This window comes from Mesoplodon mirus (assembly GCF_964341445.2).
Source record: "Mesoplodon mirus genome assembly, chromosome: 6".
Lineage (NCBI taxonomy): Eukaryota > Metazoa > Chordata > Mammalia > Artiodactyla > Ziphiidae > Mesoplodon > Mesoplodon mirus.
In genome coordinates this window covers 104,645,287-104,668,228 of record NC_138982.1, presented here as the reverse complement: position 1 = coordinate 104,668,228, position 22,942 = coordinate 104,645,287, and the positions used below count along the sequence as shown (strand labels likewise).

The 22,942-nt window shown below is 36.3% G+C and overlaps 1 protein-coding gene across 2 annotated transcripts in view; it reads left to right on the top strand.

Annotated features, from left to right (window-relative positions):
* The window catches only part of ARL13B (ARF like GTPase 13B), a 75,616-nt gene that overhangs the window by 8,561 nt on the left and 44,113 nt on the right, over positions 1-22,942 (top strand). For both annotated transcript variants that reach the window (XM_082624805.1, XM_082624804.1), the window contains exons 2-3: positions 7,808-7,878; positions 15,002-15,251. In XM_082624805.1, coding sequence (XP_082480931.1) covers positions 7,808-7,878; positions 15,002-15,251 — 321 coding nt within the window. The remainder of the gene's footprint in view (positions 1-7,807; positions 7,879-15,001; positions 15,252-22,942) is intronic.

Genomic DNA, 22,942 nt, shown 5'->3' with positions numbered 1-22,942 from the left:
CTGGACCCTGTCAGCAGGTCCTCACCCTTACATATTATCATTTACATACTCAGAACTCTGATTATTTATACCAAGTAGCATCTAGTTGATGAAATGGTAATATAACATATGATAGAATATATGAGTTTAAAGATGATTTCCAAGATTCTAGCAAGGCTTGGAAGCAGAATTTTGGAAAGGGTGTAATTTTACCTGGGTCTTGAAGAAATTTGTGCTTCCTATGCTTTCCATGAGCATGATTTCAGGAATAGCCCACCTAGAGAGGCAGAAAATTACATCAATTTAAAGGAAGTAATTTTGGCAGCAAGAATTATGTAGTATAATTTAAAATAGTAAAAACATATTTTTACCAGTATTTAAAGAACAAGAAAAATATAGTAAGTACTCATGTGCTTACTACCTAGGTTTTACAAATATTAACCTTTGGTCATCACATTTCAGTTTTTTTCTGAAGAAATGGATAAATCCTTGAAGCTCCCTGCACCTTATTTGTCTCACACCATCCCTTCCCTGAGGTAACCACTAGCTAAAACTAGTTTCTTACCCATCTATGTTTTTCCTTGTCACAATTCAGCCTACCAAAGCTTTAATTCAAGTTTATTAGTAGATTGTTATTCACTGTGGCCAAGTCTAAAAGAAGACACTCACATGTCACAGTAAGCAATGTGGATTGGTGCTTTCTGTGTATCAGTATGGTATCTGGTAAAACATGCCATGATGTGGTATGTTATCTCCGCTAGGAATTTTTTCAGTGGGGAAACAGCACCCTATTAGCCATCTTCCTTGGTCTAAGTAAATATAACTGTAAATCCTAGACTATTTATAGAAATTGGTGGTTCTTAATTAAGCTGTACATACAGATTAGCAAGGATTATCTGATGTGCCATGGGCAGAACTGGAATATCTTACACTTGTTTTTATCCCCCTACAGCTTCCTGTTTATTCATAGTAAGAATCTCAGAATTTTAGGAAAGGGATCTAGAGATATTTTGATTCTACCCCTTTATATTTTATTCTATTTTTCAATTAAAAAAGTCTTTAGTTTTAGATCAATTTTAGGTTTACAAAAAACTCAGCAGAAAGTACAGAGAGCCCCCATATACCTTCCCTCCTCCTAGTTTCCACTATTCTTAACATCTTTCATTAGTGGGGTACTTTTGTTACAATTGATGAACATAGTGATATATCATTAGCTAAAGTCCATAGTTTACATTATCCCTTTATATTTTAGAAATGAACAAACTGATACTAAGAATTTCACTTGATCAGGACTTCAAAGCTAGCATATAACCCCAAGTTTTGCCCTCTTTTTAGTGTTTCATAAATTTAGAGAGTTATTTTGATGCAGTATTATCCTGGACTCTACAATCTGAATTAAAATGTCAGAAAACAGTGCATTTGTATAATAAAATCACGCCATAAATGTTTTTGGTAAAATTTTTTCATTGTATTAATTTTTTTTGAGGTAAGTTTTTTGTTTTCTCACACATATATCATAAAACAGTATTCCCAAGTCCCTTTTCATATGTATTTGTTATTTGTTAAATTGCTCCATTTAGTTTTAAATATTTTAAGTAATAAATATTAATTTTGATGTGTTAACTTTTGCTTCATCGTGTTTCAGTGAAGTGTTTTATTTTAACTTGCATAACATTTTTGAAGTTAGAAATAGCTTTTATGTAATTATCTCATTTGAAGTATTGTCTTCCTTAGTTGACAGATGAGGAAGTTTAGAGTTGTAAATGTTCAAAAGGTTGTAATAATGTCTTTCAGAAAGGATTCAGAATTCAGATGTTTTCTGAGTCTAAGTTCAAAGTGCTAATATTATGTGGCTTATATTTTACACATGTTAATTTCTATATCTGTTACATAAAAAGGGACCCTGAGATAAAATATGTAAAACAGTCTTTGGCTCTCTTAATCAATACCTACTTTTTTTTTTAAAACTCAGAATTATTTTAGTTTTAAAAATATTTCTCACTGTTAATTATTACCTTGAAACCATAAGCATGTAAATTTATTCAGAAAACTTCAGTCAGTTTGATGTAAGAAAATAGTTAATTTTAATTACATTCTCTAATATTGAACTGTTACTTTTATGTGAAGATTTATATAAATTAAATCCATTATAGTATGTTCTCAACTTAAAGTTATATATTTTAATTTTACTTAGTGTTTACTTAGTAAATGGGGGATCAGAAAGTATGTTTATGTTGTTTCATTCAGTAAAGATGCATGATGTACGCTCAGCACATCTGATCCTGGGGCTGCAGAGTAAAGACAAGTTCTAGTTGAGAAGACTGTATGAAAAGTTGCATGAAAAAGTTAAGGTTTATTTGCTATGTTAACATGCATGGTCAAGAAGGACTGGGGGAAACCCCAGCCTTAAAGCCTTGCTGGGGAGTGGCAGAAGAAGAGGCTGCAGAGTTTGGATTTGATTCTGTTTAAGGATTTTAAACAGAAAAATGCCATTGTTAGATTTTCATTAACATCATGGTTAGGTTTTATTAACAACATACAATTCATAACCTTAGTAATCTACCTATTACTAGGTAATTACCTTCTCTTAGCTTTAGGAAGTAGGTTATGATTGTGATAGACTGAAATGTGGGGAAAAAATTCCAAAATATTTTGATGAAAATGAGCCAGACTACCTGGCTATCTAGTTTGTATTGTGTGTGTGTGTGTGTGTATAAATGTGAGTAAATTTTACGATAAACGAGATGGTTCAAGTTGCCCTTTAAAATAATTATTATTTTTACAAACTATTGTTTTTAAACTTCCCATGAAAACTGCTGTTAACTAATTTTTATTAGCACTGTAACCTTGGGTAACTTGTATCTGCTCTACTTGCAGGGACAGCATGAAGATAAATGATAGGGTAAAATAGCTTTGAACTATCAAGACACGCCATATAAATTCAAAGCGTTGGTATTGCAGGGTTTGGGAAAAGCTGAGAGCATTTATTTCTGAGGTACTTAATTTGTGGCAATTACCAAAAAGGTACTTTTATTTTACAGAACTTTGTAGTATTTGATATTGTTCATCTCTTAACCCTTCTGGAAACTGTTCCCATCGCTGCCATTTCTTTGGTGTCATTTCTTTCTGGCTACAATTTTAAGGGTTTCTTCAAAGGTTCTTGGGGTTCTGTGTCACCTGTCCCCTGTCCCCTGGCTCTTCTTCCTTCTGTGCTCTTTCATCTGTTCTTATAGTTTTAACTACCACATAGATGTCTCATAATCCCAGTCCAGGTCTCTCCTCCAGCTTCAGACTTCAGTGTGAGACAAGCACTACTGTCAACATGTGCAAAACTGAACCCATTAATCCTCTTCTATAATCTGGTCCCTGCCCATCTCTCTGGTCTCATTTGTAGACTCCCTGTCTTGAATTTTATTCTGTAATAGAACAGCTATAGGTTGAGCACTTACTGTGTGCCACAAGCATTGTGCACCTTACTTGCATGTCTTATGTAATTTCACCACATCCCTATGGGATGGATATTTTTATTATCCCATTTTACTGATGAAATTCTGAGAAGTTAAATAATGTGTCCCAGGTCATATAGCTTGGGAATGGCAATTTTGGGATTTGAACACAGGCTGCTCTAAAACCAAGTTTGTGGCTATATATCAGAGTACCCACAATCCCTATATGTTACTTGTTACGAGTAGAAACATACTGTACATCTTACAACAGAGTCCTTTCCATGTCAGCCTTTCTAGTTTGGTATATAATTCAAGACTCAGGGATAACTGTAATAAGAGCTAAGTGATCACTTTCAACTTCTGGAAGGTCACATTATTACCTATATTATGATACTGGTTCCTTAAGTAGAAGTATGTCGGGTTCCGTTTACACTCAATACACAGTTGTATTGAGTTGTGATTGTGTATGAATGTAACAAGCATGTTCTCCTTTTGCTTAAGGCTGCTTTCCTGAGATGTACCCTTAATGCCTGGGTTTAGCAACTCAGCACCCTGCCAGTTCTTACCTCCTTGGTGTGGTGTCTTCTCAGGCAGTGTTCTTAGTCTGGAACCTCTTCATCCTTCCTCCTATTTTCACCTTCCCCTTGCTCGGCAAAATTCTACATTTTAAGAACTTAGCTGAGGCATCATCACCTTGTGTAAGAAGCTTCCCAGACCTTCTCCTGTATCTCTAGACTGAATAAAGTCTTCTTGCTGAGGCATCATCACCTTGTGTAAGAAGCTTCCCAGACCTTCTCCTGTATCTCTAGACTGAATAAAGTCTTCTTGCTCTGTATTCCTTTAGCATCTTGTAAATATCGATAAGCATTTTAAACTGTCATAGTGTCATAATGTACAAATATTTGTTTACATTTTAGTCATTCTCATTAGATGATGAGCACTCTGGGATAGAAATCATGTCTCAGGCATTTTTGTGTCCATATTACTCAAATGCCTTATGTACTTTTATTGAATTACTGCCTGACCAAATGACTAAATGATTGCTTTTATTGCTAGTGTCAACTTTCTAGACACTATAAACCTAAGAACACTGTTTATTATTTTTTCAATTGAAGGACTAGTGTATTTGATCAATAATCATAAGACTAAAAAACATAGTTTTTTATTTCTCTGTTGTTACATAGCATCACAGCCAAACTGTTCCCAATCAGTGATAATTTATCTTATTTTAAAAAGCTATAATGACATGTACATTTTAAAATGTGTTAGATTGAATATATTCAGTGTTTAAAGAGTTCCATAGAATTTTGATTGTTAGGTGATTGTTAGCCTTTTAAACCCATTCTATTCTGAAAGTATAAATTTAATGCTTTGTTATCAGGCATTGCAGTAATTCATACTGTGATTTTCATTTGTACTGCTAATGTTATGTTTTTTCATTAAGGCTTTAATTACCTCAAATATTTAATTAAAGCTGTGTTTTCAAGTATATGGCATAATGATCTTAAAGATTAACTGTGTACTTGCAAGTGTAGTCAAAATAAAAATAGAAATCCAGAGAGACTTATTTCGTGCCAGTCTCAGCATGATTATAATTTTCCAAAGTGATTTTCATGTTTGAAGAACTTTTTTTTGTTTGAACCTAATATTCTTTTTAAAAAAGGAAAGCTTTTAAGGTAAAATCTAACATTTTTCCTTGATAGCTGCTTTAAGAGTAATGTTTCAAAATGTGTAAAAGTAATTATTTGGACAGTGATTTTTTTTTTTAAACTGAAATCTTGACAAGGATGGAGGGGGGAAAACATAAAATGCTACCTTTGTAGTAGAGAATGAAGGGCCATTTTCCTTAAAAAGGTATATTTGAGATTTTTTTACTCTGGCTCATAAGGGATGGGAAAAGGATCCATGATGTTCCTAGGAACTGCTGACCCAGTCGATATATGTTTGCAGTATGGTCTTCTGTGACTTCTAGAATAGGCATGGTCATCTGCTATCTCTTCCTGTGCCTGCCTGTGCTTTCCCTTTACAACCGTCATCACACATAAATCTCTAATGCCTCTTTTCTTTCTAGGCTCTAAGGTTTATGATGGCTAGGGATTGTGGATGTTTTTTTTGCTACTGTGTAATCGGTGCCTAATCAATAGTTACAGAATAAATGATGCAAACAAGCAGAAAATGGGGATTTGTTCCCCAAAAGTAATTGTTTTGGTCATGGTGATGTTTGAAGCACTGTAGATCTTGAAATAAATTATTAAAGAGCAATTGAATTAGCTTTACTATTATGGTCTAATTTATTATCTATCTAGTAACTTCAGTTATCCAAAATATTGTTTAAATGCTATACAATCCATCTTTTTTGGATAGTCATTTATTATATTTTATTTAAAAATTATTTTGTACTTAAATTTTGTTCTTTGATATTTGGAAGTTATGAATTCTTCAAACAAAATAGTAGAGTTATACTCTACATATCTCAAAGCTTCCTTAAGAAGTAAACATATTTTTCAAAGTTGATAATACAGGTAAAACTTTCCCGTGGATAGAAGTACCCAGACCTCACATACTACCTCAGATCCGTAAATTCATAATCTGCTGTGTGCCTCTTTGGCATTTACACTGACCCCACCACTGACTGACTGGGAATGGGGTGTGGGGATGCTGCTAATTGTGACTTACCACTGACTCAAGCATAGACATACTTTCGTTTATTCTTCATGGTGGTTATAGGGATGGTTGAAGCATTTACAAAAGACTAAGGCTCCTGGATAACAAAGGAAATTAACATGAAGAGTAAATTAATTTCACTTACAAAAACCAAAGTCCTCACCATGGCCTACAAGGCCCTATGTTATCTGGCCTCTGATGCGTTTCTGACTTCTTGTCCTTCTTCCCTGCTCCTGTCTCACTGGGTTTTACCACACTGGCTTCCTTGCCTTTGCCCCAGCTGTACTCTCTTGCCCCAGATATTTGCATAAGTAACTCCCTCCTTCAAGCCCTTGCTCAGACTTTACCTTCTTTCTTAGTGAGGCTTGCCCTGATCACCTTATGTAAAACTACAATCCGTATCATGCTCTACTTTATTCTTTTTTCTATAGTACCTAATCACCTCTAACATATGATAACCTGTAATTTACTTATTTTTATATGTATTATATTGTTTGCCTCCTGTAACTAAAATGTAAGTTTGATAAGGGAAGGGTTTCTCTATCAGTTTTTGTTTTTCATTGTTGTTGTGGTTATTTAAATAAACAGGTGTATCTCAGGTACCTAGAACACTGGTGTATGGTATACAGAAGATGGTCAGTAACTATTTGTTCAATAAAGAAGTCCAGATCCAAGAGAGCCAGGCCTAGACAGATGAAAAAACACCCGTTCTTGCCATCTAAGTTCTGTTTTTTAACCCTTGGAATGATCGCCAGTGAAGAATGACTGTACTTGGTAGAAACCCTGACTCTACCCCATGGGAATGTGGCCCAGTTATGCTGTGGCTTTCTCTCTATATTCCCAAAATGGTGTTAATAGATGGTCTCATCATTTATACTAAGCAGTAGTTAAGCCTGGAACAGAAATGAGCTTTAGTGGTGGAGTGAATCGCTGAGATAATAGGACCAGGATAGTAGGTTTGTTCCTTTATAATCTGCCCCAGGTTTGAGAAGTCCCTAGGAGTTAGGTGAATTAGGTTCTGGTTCTGACTGTAACCAATTCATTGTCTTATCTTATGACTCTGGACTTACGTTTCTTCAATAGTAAAATTGAACTGGATTGTATTTTTTTTTCTACCTCTGTGAAGTTTAGCTATATCATCAGAAACATTTTAAGCTTTATAATTTAGGAACCCTCTTTCAAAATATGTTAGCGCTTAGGTTAATAATCATGTTACTATACTATGTTTAAGATTTATACTTGGTAAGGTGCTGCATATATAAAAACAGTTGAGCATACTAGTAGTGTCAAGAACGTAACAATCATTCTTTTCTTACGTAATTTCACAAGAAAAAACAAATTTGTGCTAATCCTTAGACTTCAGTTAACTAGAAAATTGAGTCTTTAGACATGATAGATAACTCGTGCTAGGATCCATCTCCCTCCCTTGCTTTCTCTCTTCTTTCCCTTATTTCTTCTCTATCCTTCAGGTTATCTACTGTACAGTTCCCTTTTTTTTTTTTGCTTAGAGAACAAAAGGATGACACTTTACAGGTATTTTTCAAGAATTTTGCTTTTTGAATATATATTTTATTCATCATTGTACCCCCTAGCATCCAGCAGATTGTCTTGTACATGTAGATGCTCCTTAAGTGTTGCTTGGATGAATGAATTTGCTTTTATTTTTACCCCAATACTTCATTGACTCAAAGTGATTTTCAAATTTTTATTGTTTTAAGAAAGGTGACTCTTGTGATGGTGGGACTTGATAATGCTGGTAAAACGGCAACAGCAAAGGGAATCCAAGGAGGTAAGCTGAAAAAATTTATTATTAAATTACTCTGACTTATTTATTTAAATTGCTTTATTACATATTCGGGTACATATACTGTGCACTCTATTACTTTATATTCTTAGTATACTTGAGGCTAATGTGGTGAATAGACTCTGGCTTAATAGTACCAGCCTGTTATGTTTCAGATTTGAATGAATGCAGAGGCTCCTCGAGGTTTTTGATCAGCTAAGAGGGATTGCAGCTGTCTTCTAGCCAGTAGGAAGGAAAAAGTAAAAAAAGGACATGCCCCTGCCTTTAAGGATCCTTATCTTCTACTTACATTTTCTTGGCCAGAATTTAATCACAGGGCTACAGCTAAATGAAAGGGAGGTAGAAATACAGTTAGCCAGCACAGTTCTCTTTGCATCTCTTGGTTTTTTTTTCAACATGATGTGTAATTTTTACAGTTACATTAAAGATACATTAAAGGGTTTTATGTCATTTATATTACATCTCATTGGATGTATTTATTTAGTCTTAATTTAATGCTTTGTAACTACAATATAGAGGCACTATACTAATGAGTTTGTTATGTACCCAGAAGATGTAGCATGAGCCAGGCATCTCGAGGGTATGAATTGGGAGAAAACCTAACATATATTTGTTCCTGAAAATGGATTTTGCAAGTAGGTATCATGCATGACAGATAGGGAGCTTTTATTTATGGAAATTCATGAAAGAAAATTGACACCTTGCAAAATTTGCTGTTAGAGAAAAACATTTTGTCACCCCCCCAATTAGATGCAAACTATATATTATTGTTTGAGGAGTCTTCTAAAGCCTTTTTGTACCCCTCATGCTGTCACCTAGGTTATATCCTTGCAAAGCACTCACTGTCACCATCTAAACCAGGGGTTTGCAAACTTCTTCTGTAAAGATCCATATAGTAAATATTTTAGACTTTGAGAGTCATCTGGTCCCTTTCCCAGCTACACAGCTCTGACATAGTAGTGCAGAAGTAGCCATAGAAAATATGTAAACAAATGAGCGTGGCCATGTTCCAATGAAACTTTATTTATGGACCCTAAAATTTGATGTGTTATGAAACATTATCCTTGGGGTTTTTTTGGAAATATTTTAAAATGTAAAACACATTCTTAGCTTGAGGGCCATGTAAAAACAGGTGGCTAGCCAGATTTGGCCTGCAGGCCATGAAACCTTACCTAAACGTTTTCTCTTTCATTCCTTCAAAGCCTTATGTTCAAGGGAACAGGATCCAGGAAGGTGCTAATCAGACCGTCTAATTATTTGCGTGTACTTAGAACAAACTCTTTCCATCAGGCCTTTTTCTTCTGAATCCCACCTCCATTAGTTTCTTTTTCTGAGTTTAGAAAATGTTCAAGGTGTCACATCATGAACAAAAAGCCAAAGCTGCCTTCAACTTTGAGCTCCCCTGTGGCTCTGTTTTTGTTTTTCATTTCGTATTTACTCTTCAGCCTACTCCAGTGATTGATTTCTTACCATTTTTCTTTTTTAAAGATTCCAGGGCCTCCCTGGTGGCGCAGTGGTTGAGAGTCCGCCTGCCGATGCAGGGGATACGGGTTCGTGCCCCGGTCTGGGGGGATCCCATATGCCGCGGGGCGGCTGGGCCCGTGAGCCATGGCCGCTGGGCCTGCGCGTCCGGAGCCTGTGCTCCGCAACGGGGGAGGCCACAACAGTGAGAGGCCCGCGTGCCGCAAAAAGAAAAAAAAAAAAGATTCCAGTTATATAGAATGACTTGAAGGTTTTCAAATTGAGCCTTTTGATACCTTTGTGATTTTGTTTATGCTGTTCCCACTTCCCTTATTGAAGAGAATATCAACTTATCCTTAAAGACAGATTATCTACTTATCTCTAAAGATGCTCGTTTGTCGTATAGTTTCCTTCTTTATGAAGTTTCTTCTGATCTCCTGCTGCCCTCACCACCACCATCAGTACAATTGACCACATCCTCTGTTTTTGTCTACTCTTATCTGTATCTACTTGTATAGCTACTTAATTGCCCCTCTTTTTATGTATTACTCTACCTCTCCAGACTATAAATTTCCCAAGGGCAGTTTTACTTATTTTGGTGTCCTAGTTCAGGCCATGCCTTAGTAGGAAGTCTTCCTAAAACATTTCTCCCATGGCTTCTCTTAGCTTATTTCTGGCTCTTTTCTGTTTTGTTAAACATTTTTTTAAATTTTTTATTGTATATTTCCTCCTTTCTTTTGAGATAATCTTCCTCTCCCACTGTATTGCCGTTGTCTGCATCCAAACCCTGGGTTTAGTGTTTCATCTATAATTTTATTATAGCTTACTAATCTAAGAGTACTTTCCCTATCTTGAGGTTCACTTCCTTCAGTCAGCTTCTCTTCTTCATGGCTGTCAAAGTGATTGCATTAATAGGATATAGGTTCAATTGTGCTAACAAATAAGCCTAAAATAACAGTGGTTTAATAAAATAGAAGTTTAGGGCTTCCCTGGTGGCGCAGTGGTTGAGAGTCTGCCTGCCGATGCAGGGGACACGGGTTCATGCCCCAGTCCGGGAAGATCCCACATGCCACGGAGTGGCTGGGCCCGTGAGCCATGGCCTCGGAGCCTGTGCATCCGGAGCCTGTGCTCTGCAACGGAGAGGCCACAACGGTGAGAGGCCTGCGTACCTCAAAAAAAAAAGAGAAAAAAATAGAAGTTTATTTCTCTCTCATATTACAGCACAGGGAAAAGTAGTCTAGGGTTGACATAGCAGCTCTAAGGTATTAGAGACTCAAGTTCCTTTTCCTATTTGCTTTGCCATTCCTAGTGTTCTCCTTTGCCTACCTGGTCCAAGGTGTCTCACTACTACATGTGCATTTCAGCTGGAAGGAAGAAGTAAAGGACAATGGAAGGCTGTCCTTCTCTTTTTTTAAAGTATGTGAACCAGAAGCCACCACATCACTGCAGTTCACAGGCCATTAGCTAGAACCTGTGGTGTTCCAGAGCCGGTTGTTCTTGCTCTTATTGGCTCATATTAGTCAAGGAGAGCCAGTTAGGCACCTCTCCTCCAAACTCTATGTTCAGGTGCCTCATATTGGTAATTTGAAATAGTTCATAGCAGGAGTATTTACACCATGACAATTGGCAAACACTACCTATCAGAGTTCCACAGCCTCCAAAGCCAGTTAAACATTTAATAGTATACCACAAGCACATTATCTAGAACCTGTTCTCATGGCCACCCCTAGCTGTCATAGAGACTGGGGATTGCATTCTTTATCCTGAACAGCCATGTGCTCAGCTAAAAAATCCAGGATTCTCTGACTTTCCAGTGTTATTTCCTAATAGTTCTAAGGAACTGTTGTTATTTTGGGTGGGAAAATTCTTTGTGTAAATTGGTCCCTAGCATTGTTGACATTAACACATCTTTATTATATTGTAGTTATTTGTTTATGTATATATTTCCTCTTTTTCCCTCTATATAAGTGCTCTTTAAGATCAGAAAATATTAATAAATTTTATTAATCTTTGTATATCTAGGACCTTGCATAGTACTTAGCATATAACATAAGCTCAATAAATAGTTATTGATTATATATTTTCATTATATCTTGAACTTTCTAGGCATTGTCTTAACACATATGCTTTACTGAAATCCTCAGGATTAGGGACCATATGTCTTTGTACCCCTGGTTCTTGTATGATGCCTGATTTATAACAGGCCCTCAATAAATGATTACAAGCATGGATGGATGGATAAATATATGGAAGAATGGATATAATGACAGCAGCTTCAGCTGTCCTAGCAGTCTGGTGTTGTAGTATTGAGCAATTATATGCTTTGTACTGAGTGCTAAGGATACAAAGATAGTTCCCAGCTATTGGGAAGGTATAGGCTATTGTGGAGACCAGCAAAAACACAGAATAGGGCTTCCCTGGTGGCGCAGTGGTTGAGAGTCTGCCTGCTAATGCAGGGGACATGGGTTCGAGCCCTGGTCTGGGAGGATCCCACGTGCCGCAGAGCAACTGGGCCCGTGAGCCACAACTACTGAGCCTGCGCGTCTGAAGCCTGTGCTCCGCAGCGGGAGAGGCCGCGATGGTGAGAGGCCCGCGCACCGCGATGAAGAGTGGCCCCCGCTTGCCACAATTGGGGAGGGCCCTTGCACAGAAACGAAGACCCAACACAGCAAAAATTAATTAATTAATTAATAAACTCCTACCCCCAACATCTTAAAAAAAAAAATTCTTTAAAAAAAAAAAAAGAACACAGAATAGTACAATAGATGGTGTAGGTGATACTGAAAGTAGGAAGGAATCATCAGAGAAGGATTTACAGAAAAGGTTGTAACCTGAACATTTAGTCTTGTCTTGAAACACAGAATTATGAGTAGGAACCAGAGGAAAGAATAGAGAAATTGGGGAGAGTGTTCCATGTATCAAAAGAAACAGGCTTTTAAAGTCCTGAATACCTGAATTTGAGTCCTGGGTCTGTCTACCATGTAACCTTGAAAAAATTACTTAATATGAATTGGTTTCCTGGGAATAGTGCCATCATTTTATCTGTGCTTACATTGTTCCCCTGCTTGGAATTTTGTTCTCCCTTCTTTGTTATAATTTTTTTGTCTTTTAAGACTTTACTCCTATTTTGTTTCCTCTCTGAAGCCTTTCTAGGCCATGACTCACTTCTAGCTCCTCCTTACCCCTTTTCTCTTGAATGCCCTCCATCTTAGTTTGGGCTGCTATAACAGAATACCATAGACTTAGTGGCTTAAACAACAGGTATTTCTCACAGTTCTGGAGGCTAGGAGACTGCAGTCAGGGCGCCAGTATGGTCAGGTACTTAGTGAGGGCCCTCTTCTTGGTTTACAGACAGCCATCTTCTCACTTGTATCCTCATGTGGTGGAAGGAGAGAGAGGAAACAAGCTCTCTTATGTCTCTTCTTATATGGGCACTAATTCCATCATGGGGGCTCCATCCTTGTGACCTCACCTAAACCTAATTACCTCCCAATACCATCACATTGGGGATTAGGGTTTCAACAGATGAGTTTTGGCAGGGACATAAAAGTGCAGTTCATAATACCTTCACACTGTGCTCTCCAGACTTGTTCGTAGCACATATAGGTTCCTGTGTTATTCCCATTAATGGGAATAACACAGTTTTCTCTGAATTGTACTGGATATTCTTTGAGGACAGCAACCCTTTTTTATTCATCTTTGCATTCTAATGCCTAACAAAGTCCTGGTACTGAGTAGGTATTCTGTCTGTGTTATTTCCCTTATCCCTTCCTCAGGATAGTTGGTTTATTTTCACTGATAATTTCCTGTGGGTACCTTTCAAATCATACTCAAAGACAGCTGCCTATTTTAACTGTGAAGCCAGTTCTGGCCTGGACTAGATCCACATTTTTAAATGTCTAGTTTAATTCTGTTTTTGGAATACATGGCTGCTTATATTGCTTCTAAACTTGCCTTTTTCTCCTTCTAGATAAGGCAGGTATTTTAAAAATGTGACTTGTGATGTCTATTAACTTTCTAGGGAGCTGTGTAAACTGCATTAAGATGCTTGCTGAAAGGGAATGGTACATTGCAAGTCTTTTTCTCAGTCACACCTAAGCCTAACAGCAAACGCCTCTCAAATTTATCTTTGTAATAGCAAATGTTTTGCTGAATGTGGGAATGATAAGACCCTCTAAACCAGTGTTGTTCAGTAGAGCTATTTATAATGATGGACATGTTCTATATTGGCTCTGTCCAGTAGGGTGGGCCACCAGCCACATGTGACTTTTGAGCACTTGAAATACAGCTTGAACAACTGAGGAGCTGAATTTTTTATTTTATTTAAGTTTAATTTATTTAAGTTTTAAAAGCCTCATGTTGTTTGGTGACCACTGTATTGACCGTGCAGCTGTAAACAAAGTACAGTGGAGTAATATTTGTTGTGAATTCCAGCGATGAAGAGAGAATGGAAGAGACAGACATGAAGTTTGAACTCTTCTCTGTAACCACTGAGTCACTTGGTTCTGTTAATCTTTCATGAGTTCTCTCTTGCCATTCTTCTATTTTTATTTTCATACCTCTCCAAAAAGTGGCTATCACTCTCATTTTCAGTCCGTTCTAGAGACTTTTGCAAAGAGGAATCTCAAGGAAGACTACTTAAGTCACCTTAATTATGTTATTGGTCTGCTCAAATACCTTCTGTGGCTCCCAATTCTCTATCTTCAGAACTCTCTTCAGTGTGCATTCAGGCTTAAGGGTTTGCTCCAACTACAATGTTCAACTTGTTCATGCATCTTGCTTTTACCATTTCTATTACTTAGGTCACTCATCTGACTGTCTAAATCCTACCTAGCTTTAAGGCCTAGGTCCCAGCTCCTAGTTCAAGTCCTGAACCTTAGTGATCTTTTTAATCTCTTACTGTCATTACCGCTCTTTGGCAGTTATAATTGTATACATCCTGTACCTTCTTCTTTGTGCTGTCATATGCAGAAGTCCAAAGAAATTCAATTATAAATTTATGAGAATATCCTGTATTCTATTCTTGTAGAAGAAAATAAAATCTACTCTTTGTATTTGCAAACTGTCCTTAAAAGTCTCTTTATTGCAATTATAGCTTTAATTCAGTTAATTAAAAAAGAAAGGTCCTATACTCTTCATAGCTGCTCCCATTATTTGGTTTTTCTAGACTATTCTCCAAATGTTTAGTTTTTCTTTATAACTCCACAGAGGTTGTAATGGTCCTTGGGGATGGCTGTGGTGTTGAAGGTTGAAATTTTTATTGTTTGTAACTTGAGGAGTCAGTGGCCTTAAAGGCAAGAGTTCATTTGTGTATTTATTCTACAGATCCTTATTAAGTACCCGTTATATGGTGGGCATTAGTTTAGGAACTGGGGTTATATCAATAAAAACAAACAAGCAAACAAAAAAACAGACAGAAATTCCTATCTGCAAGGAGTGTAAATTCTAGTTGGATATTTTATAGTATCTACCTTTCCCCCAAACTAGTGTGCTTAGATGTAATGCTTATTGTGTAAGCAAATAATAAACATTCTATTTAGTACTAAAGTATGATGAATAACACATTTATGTCATTTAAGTTGTGAAGTTAAATTAGTGTTATTAATTTAAAGTCTAAAGATTCTTTCTTCTATATCATTTGAAACAGAGTATCCTGAAGATGTAGCACCTACCGTTGGATTTTCCAAAATTGACCTTAGACAAGGAAAGTTTGAAGTCACCATCTTTGACTTGGGAGGTGGAAAAAGAATTCGGGGAATCTGGAAGAATTACTATGCTGAATCTTATGGAGTAATATTTGTTGTGGATTCGAGTGATGAAGAGAGAATGGAAGAGACAAAAGAGACAATGTCAGAAGTGATAAGACATCCTAGGATATCGGGAAAGCCTATATTGGTGTAAGTAATGTTGGTGTCATTGTAAACGTAGAGACAGCAGCATTAAGTCATTAAAGAAATTTACCTAAGTAACAAAATACTGAATAAGCTAAATTGTCACACCCTCGTATGATAAAGTGTATGTAATTTACTGGGAGTTGTTAATATACCAAGGCCTTATTATAATGCTATCTGTAGAGGTTAAGGGCAGAGGCTACGTAATGAAGAAATCTTATAATTAGATCTCTTGGGTTTTCAAATGTAAACTCTTTGTTTTATTTGATCATTTACTTTTGTCAGATTTTTCAAATGGTCTCTTAACAAGGTTCTAAAATGTTTTTCAATTTATTTTCCTCTTTTAATAACTTATTTATGTTTTGCCTCTGTCCTTTTTTTCTTGAAGAGTATTCTTGTTTGAAAGTTATTTAGATGGTTTATTCTTCTAATGCCATGTTGATTTCTCAGTTTTTACTACTATATTTCCGAACTGAACATGTGATCTGTGCCATTATCAACTTAGATGTATGCTTAGCATCATTTTGTCCAGCTGCCTAAACATTTTTAAAAAATTAAGTGACAAAGGAGTTTTGCACTACCCGCCCTCATAGCATTTCTGCATAGTAAACACCAGATGGTGCTATAACTTTGAGACATAGTAAAGTGAAAGTAGTTTAAATTGCTCTTAAAATTGGAGTAAGCGGAATGTGTATTTTGCCTTCTTGTCCCTTTTCCCTCATTCTTGTGTTTCATTACTAACGATTTTTAAAAAAACCAAGCAACCTATCACATGGTTAACTGAGAAATTGTAAGACAGAGTTCCTCAGTGGTCCTCAGTAATAAATGAACATTTTAAAATGAGGCAGTTTGGAAGCTCTGATTACAAAAAGTAAAACTTTATTGTATCATTTATTGTTAAGCTTATACTGTTTAATTTTTATACATTTAACTAATTAAAGAAGTTATTTGATATATATATAATTAATTCTCACCTTTATTGAATATGAAATAGACTTTAATAGATATGTATACGAAGAGTAAACTTTGAACCCATAGACTAAATTAGTCTCTATAAATGTTTAAGCATAGAACCAGTGACTTCTAAAGTAAAAAGTATTAATGACTGATGTTCATTTGTAAAATAATTGAGTGTGCTTTTTTTAACCCAATAGTTATTTATTTAATTTATTCTTTTGTTCATGTATTCTCTCATGCATTCATTCATACATGTACTAATTCAACAAATATTTATTGAACATCCACTATGTGCTAGACATTGTTCTGGTGATAGGGATACCTTTGGGAACAAAAACAATAAAACTCCATGTATGATCTCAGGAGCTTACATTCTAGAGGGTGAGACACACAAAAAATGTAATAAATAAATTGTACATTAGGTGATAAGTATATTGAAAACAAAGCAGGTAAAAGAAGATCAGGAATCCTATGGTGGTGGTGGTGACAGGGGCATGTTACTCTTAAAATTAGGATAATCATACTAGGTCATATTGAGAACATGACACTGGAGTGAGAGTCAGTCATGCAGATAGATGTATGTGGCAAAGCCCTGAGGCAGAGGCATGCAGTTTGTGTCTGCAGTGTTTACTGAATAATCTAATGTCAGCAAGATATCTGCTTTCAGTTCTGTCACCTCTCTCAGCTAGTGAATTTCCAGAATTGGAAAAAAGAAAAAAAACAACTCACAACTAGGATGATTGCTCACATTATAATTTCATAGTCAGTGCGATCTCACAAAGACATGAGAATTAATTAGGGATCAATAATATGTTTATGAAATATGGAATGGTTTGCCATTTGGTGAGTTTTTCTCAAAGGAGTTTTACAACCATAGAACTTTTATTAATAAAGGTAAACTTTCTGAGATGTGTGTGCTTCAAAAATATACAAAATTTACTAAAAAGTAAATATTCTCTTTTTTTTTTTTTTTTTTGGCCATACTGCACGGCATGTAGGATTCTAGTTCCCCAACCAGAGATCGAACTCACGCCCCCTGTATTGGGAGCGCAGGGTCCCAAGCACTGGACTGCCAGGGAAGTCCCAAAAAGTACATATTCTTAATAAATTTGGAAGATGTAGGAAAGAATGAGGTTTAAAAAAAAATGATTGACCTATCATGCAGAGCCAGCCACTGCTATCATTTTGATGAGTTTCCTGTGCATATTTTTGTAAAACATGTAACGTATGCAGTGTTCATATAATACATAAAATTTTCTATCCCACTCTTTTTTCTGTTTATAAATCCGTCTTGAATATCCACCCAAGTCCCAAATTTGGAAGTTCTCCTGTTGACCTTTTTCTCTCTGACCTACAATTAATTTGTCTTATTGATGTTACTATCTTAATATCGTTTGAGTCTGTTTACTCCTCTCTATTCCCTTTAATGTTACCTCCTTTCAGCATTTCTTCACTTCTCCCTTGTGTTACTGATTACTCTCCTAACCAGTCTCCCTAGTAGCAGTCTTGCCTGTTCTCTAAGCTCTCCTCTACATTGCTAGCAGGAGCCCTTTTCTTTATTTGATGTTTTTCAAGTTACAAAATTGGTACATGCTTTAATAAGTGAAACAATAGATAAAGTACTTGAGAGCTCTGTTTTAAATCCAAATTTGATCATTTTACTTTTCCTCTGCTTGGAGTCCTTCAGGTTGCCTCCATAGTTCCACACAGGTAGGAAAGTCTGTGTTTTAACTGATGTAACCCAAGCACATAATAAGTATGGCATTGAAAAGTCCATTGGATAGTAAGTGGGAGGGGCGTCCAGTAGAGCCCTAGTAAGCTGAGTGCTAGGGGCTAGTGGGTGTGGAGATGTAGGGGAGGCTACCTGAATTAGGAGGCTGGCTCCTAACAAGTGCTCCTTGTTGCACATAGCTGCTTCCTTCCTGCCCACGGACATCTGGACCTCTCATCTGCAGAATCCTATAATGGCATCTAATTTCTTCCGATCACCACTTGTCTGTCTGAGCCTAAACTACGTGATTTAGGACCTACAAAACCTCTCAGAACTCCCTTCAACCCCTTAATAATTTTCTCTTCCTACCCTCTAATAATGAGCAAACAGAGAACAACAACAGACCTCTGAGAAGATTCAGTCATTCAACAGAAGGAAAGAAACCTGAAGAATTATTATCTTGTCTGTAATCATGAAATTACAGATTGGTAGAGCAGGATTCATTCATGCTATGGGAAGCAGAGTAGATGACCACGATAGCAGGTCCTGGACACTCTAGCTCTGCCTGACCTGATTCTGCACAGCAGTCTGACAGCATGTGTCATTGCAAATGAAGGCTCAGTCACATTTCACTTTATGTCACAGACGTGAGGGTTCTCTTGAAAGGTCAGAGTCGTAGATCACTAGGCTTCGGTGTTTTATTAGCTCGGAATTTCTGTTTGGCAGTTCTCTAGTATTTACTGCTTAATCAGCATAATATTCCAGTCAAAATCTCTGAAATAAGTGGTGAAAAGGTGAAAAAACATGGGTTTAGAGAGAAGACAGAGAATCTGAAGCCTGGATTCTAAAAGTTGTGTATTTGTTTATGACCCTGACAAGTCACTTTACTTCTTTGGACTCAGTGGTTAAATGACTCTTCTTTAATAAAAGTAACTGTAAAATATAGTAATTCTGTGATTGTATTCAGCTGTGTATTATAATGTGGACCTTAGTATAGTTTATGCCAAGAATCCATTTTGGTAAAAAGGTAAAAGTGACTTGTATTCCTTCTAAAGAAAGTAAAAATGGATGCCATGCAAATATTTGGCTTTGTTATCATGCTGAGTTGTTTATTTACCTAGAATAGAAAGTCTTTTTCTCTCATGTCTACTATAGATTAACTTGAACCTCTACTCTGATTAATTAAGGTATGAATTATATTACCCACCCTCACATTCCCCCCACCACATACATACTCTTGCTTTAACCATTTATAATTTAATTATTTATTAAAAGCTCTAATACTGGATAGTCTTGACAGATAAAGAAGACCTTTCCAAGAGAAAAAGTAAACAACTTTTGCAGTGGTATAAGCAGCACTGAAATCAGTAGTAATTTCAAAATTTAAGCTCAACATCCACCGTAGAAATTTTCCATTAATAATACAAGGTACTATTTGTTGATTCCTTGTGGAAAGGGCTGAGCTAGGAGGTATTTTAAACATCTTAACCTATTGAAATTTTCAGCAGCCCAAGGTTATACCAATGTTATATAAGAAGGCACATGTTCTTTCTGCATCTCTTCTTTCTAGTACAGTCTTGAAAGTTGCCCTCAGAGTGATTGTAAATTACCCTTCATTTTTTGTGGTTGAATCTCCTAATACTTATAACTGAAATAAATCTGGAGATCCACAAGCTAAAATTTCCTCCCAGGATAATAACAATTCTACTTGTGTTAGCATACTTGAACTCTTGGAGTGGTGCCACTTTCTCATTATATACTGTCTGCTTTTCTGTGGAGTTATATGACCTAACTTAACTTTTGGTCGGATCTCACAAATTAGATGCTTCACAACAAAAATGTATAGGAGTTTCACTCAGGAAAGAAAACATAATATCTCATATATGATCTGGCTAGATGTCATGAACATTTCGGTAAAAAAAAGTTTGACCTGGAGGTCTTTGCACCATGGGTGGCTTCCCAGGACCCTCTGAAATCACATACACAATTCTGAGTGCATGTGCATTTTTCTTGGAAGCAGATTCTAGCTCTCATCAAATTCCTAAAGGATTTCATGACCAAAGAGGTTAAAAAAAACATGGCAGTGAGTTTTTATATTAGGAGAAATAATAAGTAGGGTTTTATTATTGATAATTTTTTTATTGATATCAGACTTTTGTCTTCACCCTCTATATACCTATTTGACTCACCTTTCTTCTAGACAGTATTACGGGAAACTGCAAGTTTCTTTGAGTCATATTCTTATAAGTGCCCAAGAGAAGTTAATTAGGTTATGGGTTATCCTAATACTGTTCTTAGAATTTGAGTCAAATGTACTTTCATAAGTCAGACCTTTCAATAAGAAATAGGAGAACATGGGTCCTTTTTAGAATTCTGGAAACCCATAAGTATGTAAGTCACTTATGTCACTTAATCACTTGATCCTTAGTTGTAGTGGTGGGTCCCTTAATTTACTATTTTTACCATCTGAAACCCCTACTCACTTTATTTATAGGGTCCATTGGCTTAAGATTTCTTTTCTTTCAGCGCAAACTTACCAAGCTGTCATCTTCATCAACTTTATTTAGTTATACTGTTGACTCACCTCTACATTTCCTTACTGAGGGCTTCCTTTTGTCTGTAATGGCATCCAGCTTCACTAATAGCAGCTGTAGTTTACAGTAAAGCTTCTCAGCTGGTTGACTTCCTAGGTAATTTATGCACAAAGAGCCTGTAGAGGTTCCCATCCTTTCCCTCCCCTGTCCCAACACCCTCTATTGTAAAACAAAATAATGAAGAAAAACCTATGGACAGTGTCGTCAGGTGGCAAGATGTTATCCAGGGATCACCTGGATCAGCATCAGACCAGACCTGCTGTATTTTTTAGGGTGGGGCCAAGGATGCCTCTGGCTTTTTCACAGGTTCTCCAGATCTCTCTGCTGCACAGCAGAAATTGAGATCTACTGGTGCAGGGGAAAGCATGGGCTTTGAAGTCAGCCAGGCCTTGAGTAAGTTACTTAATCTTCCTGAGCTTCTATGTCTCCACTTGTAAATAAGGATTTTAATACTTGTGTTGTCATGTGAATTCTAAAATAATGTACTTAAAGCATCTAGTGCAGTGCTTTACTAGTTTTCTGTGCATGTGATGGTGGATATGAATAGTTACTATTGATGATATGCTGTGTCTAGGTAGAGATGAATTAGGAGAGCCAGTTTGAAAGTGTCATATGTGAATTCAAGCTACATGAAGCTTTTGATTACAGAAAATGTCATGGCTTAGTGGGTAAGAATAGGAGCCCAAGTGCTCAAAATAATTATTGCATACTTTCTGAACCAGTAGATTCCTAATAGTGTGCCTCCAATGCTTAAGAATTTTTTCTTTTAAGGTAGTAATTTTAAGGAAAAAATGGCTACTTTTAGTGCCTATTGTGTGTGAATAAACAAAATGTTCAACAGGTAATTAGTTAAATATGTTTATGTTGCTTAGGTTAGGGTGCTTTTGAAACATAATGAAAATTGTATGTGATATATTGCTCTGCTATGAATCTTTCTGTGATTAAGTCTTGCTTTGAAAGCAGTATGTTTAGATATAACTGCTACTAGAAAATTACTGTTTTCTGAACCCATCTGGATATAATTATGCTAATGAATATTAAATAGTACTCGATATTTTCAGTTTTCATGATAAACAATTTAGGAACAATTATAAACAAGTATCAGTAAGGCACTACATTAAAGGATATAGCACAAGTGTAGAAGGGACAGAAGAAATATCTCTCACCACCTGATTTAGCTGGGGAGTTTATCACTAGTTTTAAATTTATCTTTTTTTATAATGTTCCTTAAACATTTGAAGCTGACCTATGGGAAACATCTTTTTCTCCGGTAATGCTTGTAACTGACACAGTAGAAAACTCTTCAATTTCTTTATATTTTATAAGTTAAAAATTATTTAATAGTGTTAGGAGACATATATACACACATATATAGCCATATTCCTGTTCACATAAGAATTCTCTCATTTTTCCGCTACCAAATTTGCTCAGTTATCTGCTTTTATTCCTTTGTGTTCCCTCCTGTAATATGGAAGAAGTGTTTCTGCTCCTGTCCAAGATCCCACCCCTTTCTACTATTGTATTGGGTTGGCCAAAAGGTTCTTTCGGTTTTTTACGTAAGATGGCTCTAGTAGAGCTTAGTTGTCTTTAACTTTATTCGAAACAATTTCGTTAGATTGTGTGTGACAGCTGTCATATCAGGGTGCATTAAAAAAAAAAAACTTATAAAAATTGGTGAATTTTTGTGTAGCCATTTTAATATTGAAGCCAGAAGGAAAAAAGCAACATTTTCAGCGTATTATGCTTTGTTATTTCAAGAAAGGTAAAAACGCAACCGAAATGCAAAAGAAGATTTGTGCAGTGTATGGAGAAGGTGCTGTGACTGATCAAACGTGTTAAAAGTGGTTTGCGAAGTTTGGTGCTGGAGATTTCTTGCTGGACGACGATGCTCCGCTGTTGGGTAGACCAGTTGAAGTTGATAATGATCAAATCGAGACATTAATTGAGAACAACAAACATTATACCACTCGGGAGACAGCCGACATACTCAAAATATCCAAATAAAGCGTTGAAATCATTTGTACCAGCTTGGTTATGTTAATCGCTTTGATGTTTGGGTTCCACGTAAGTTAAGCGAAAAAAACTTTCTTGACCGTATTTCTGCGTGTGATTCTCTACTTAAACGTAACGAAAACGTTCCGTTTTTAAAACAAATTGTGACAGGTGATGAAAAGTGGATACTGTACAATAATGTGCAATGGAAGAGATTGTGGGGCAAGCGAAATGAACCACCACCAACCAAACCAAAGGCCGGTCTTCATCCAAAGAAGGTGATAGTTGTGTATATGGTGGAATTGGAAGGGAGTCTTCTATTATGAGCTCCTTCTGGAAAACCAAATGATTAATTCCAACACGTGCTGCTCCCAATTAGACCAACTGAAAGCAGCACTCGACCAAAAGTGTCCAGAATTAGTCAACAGAAAACTCATAATCTT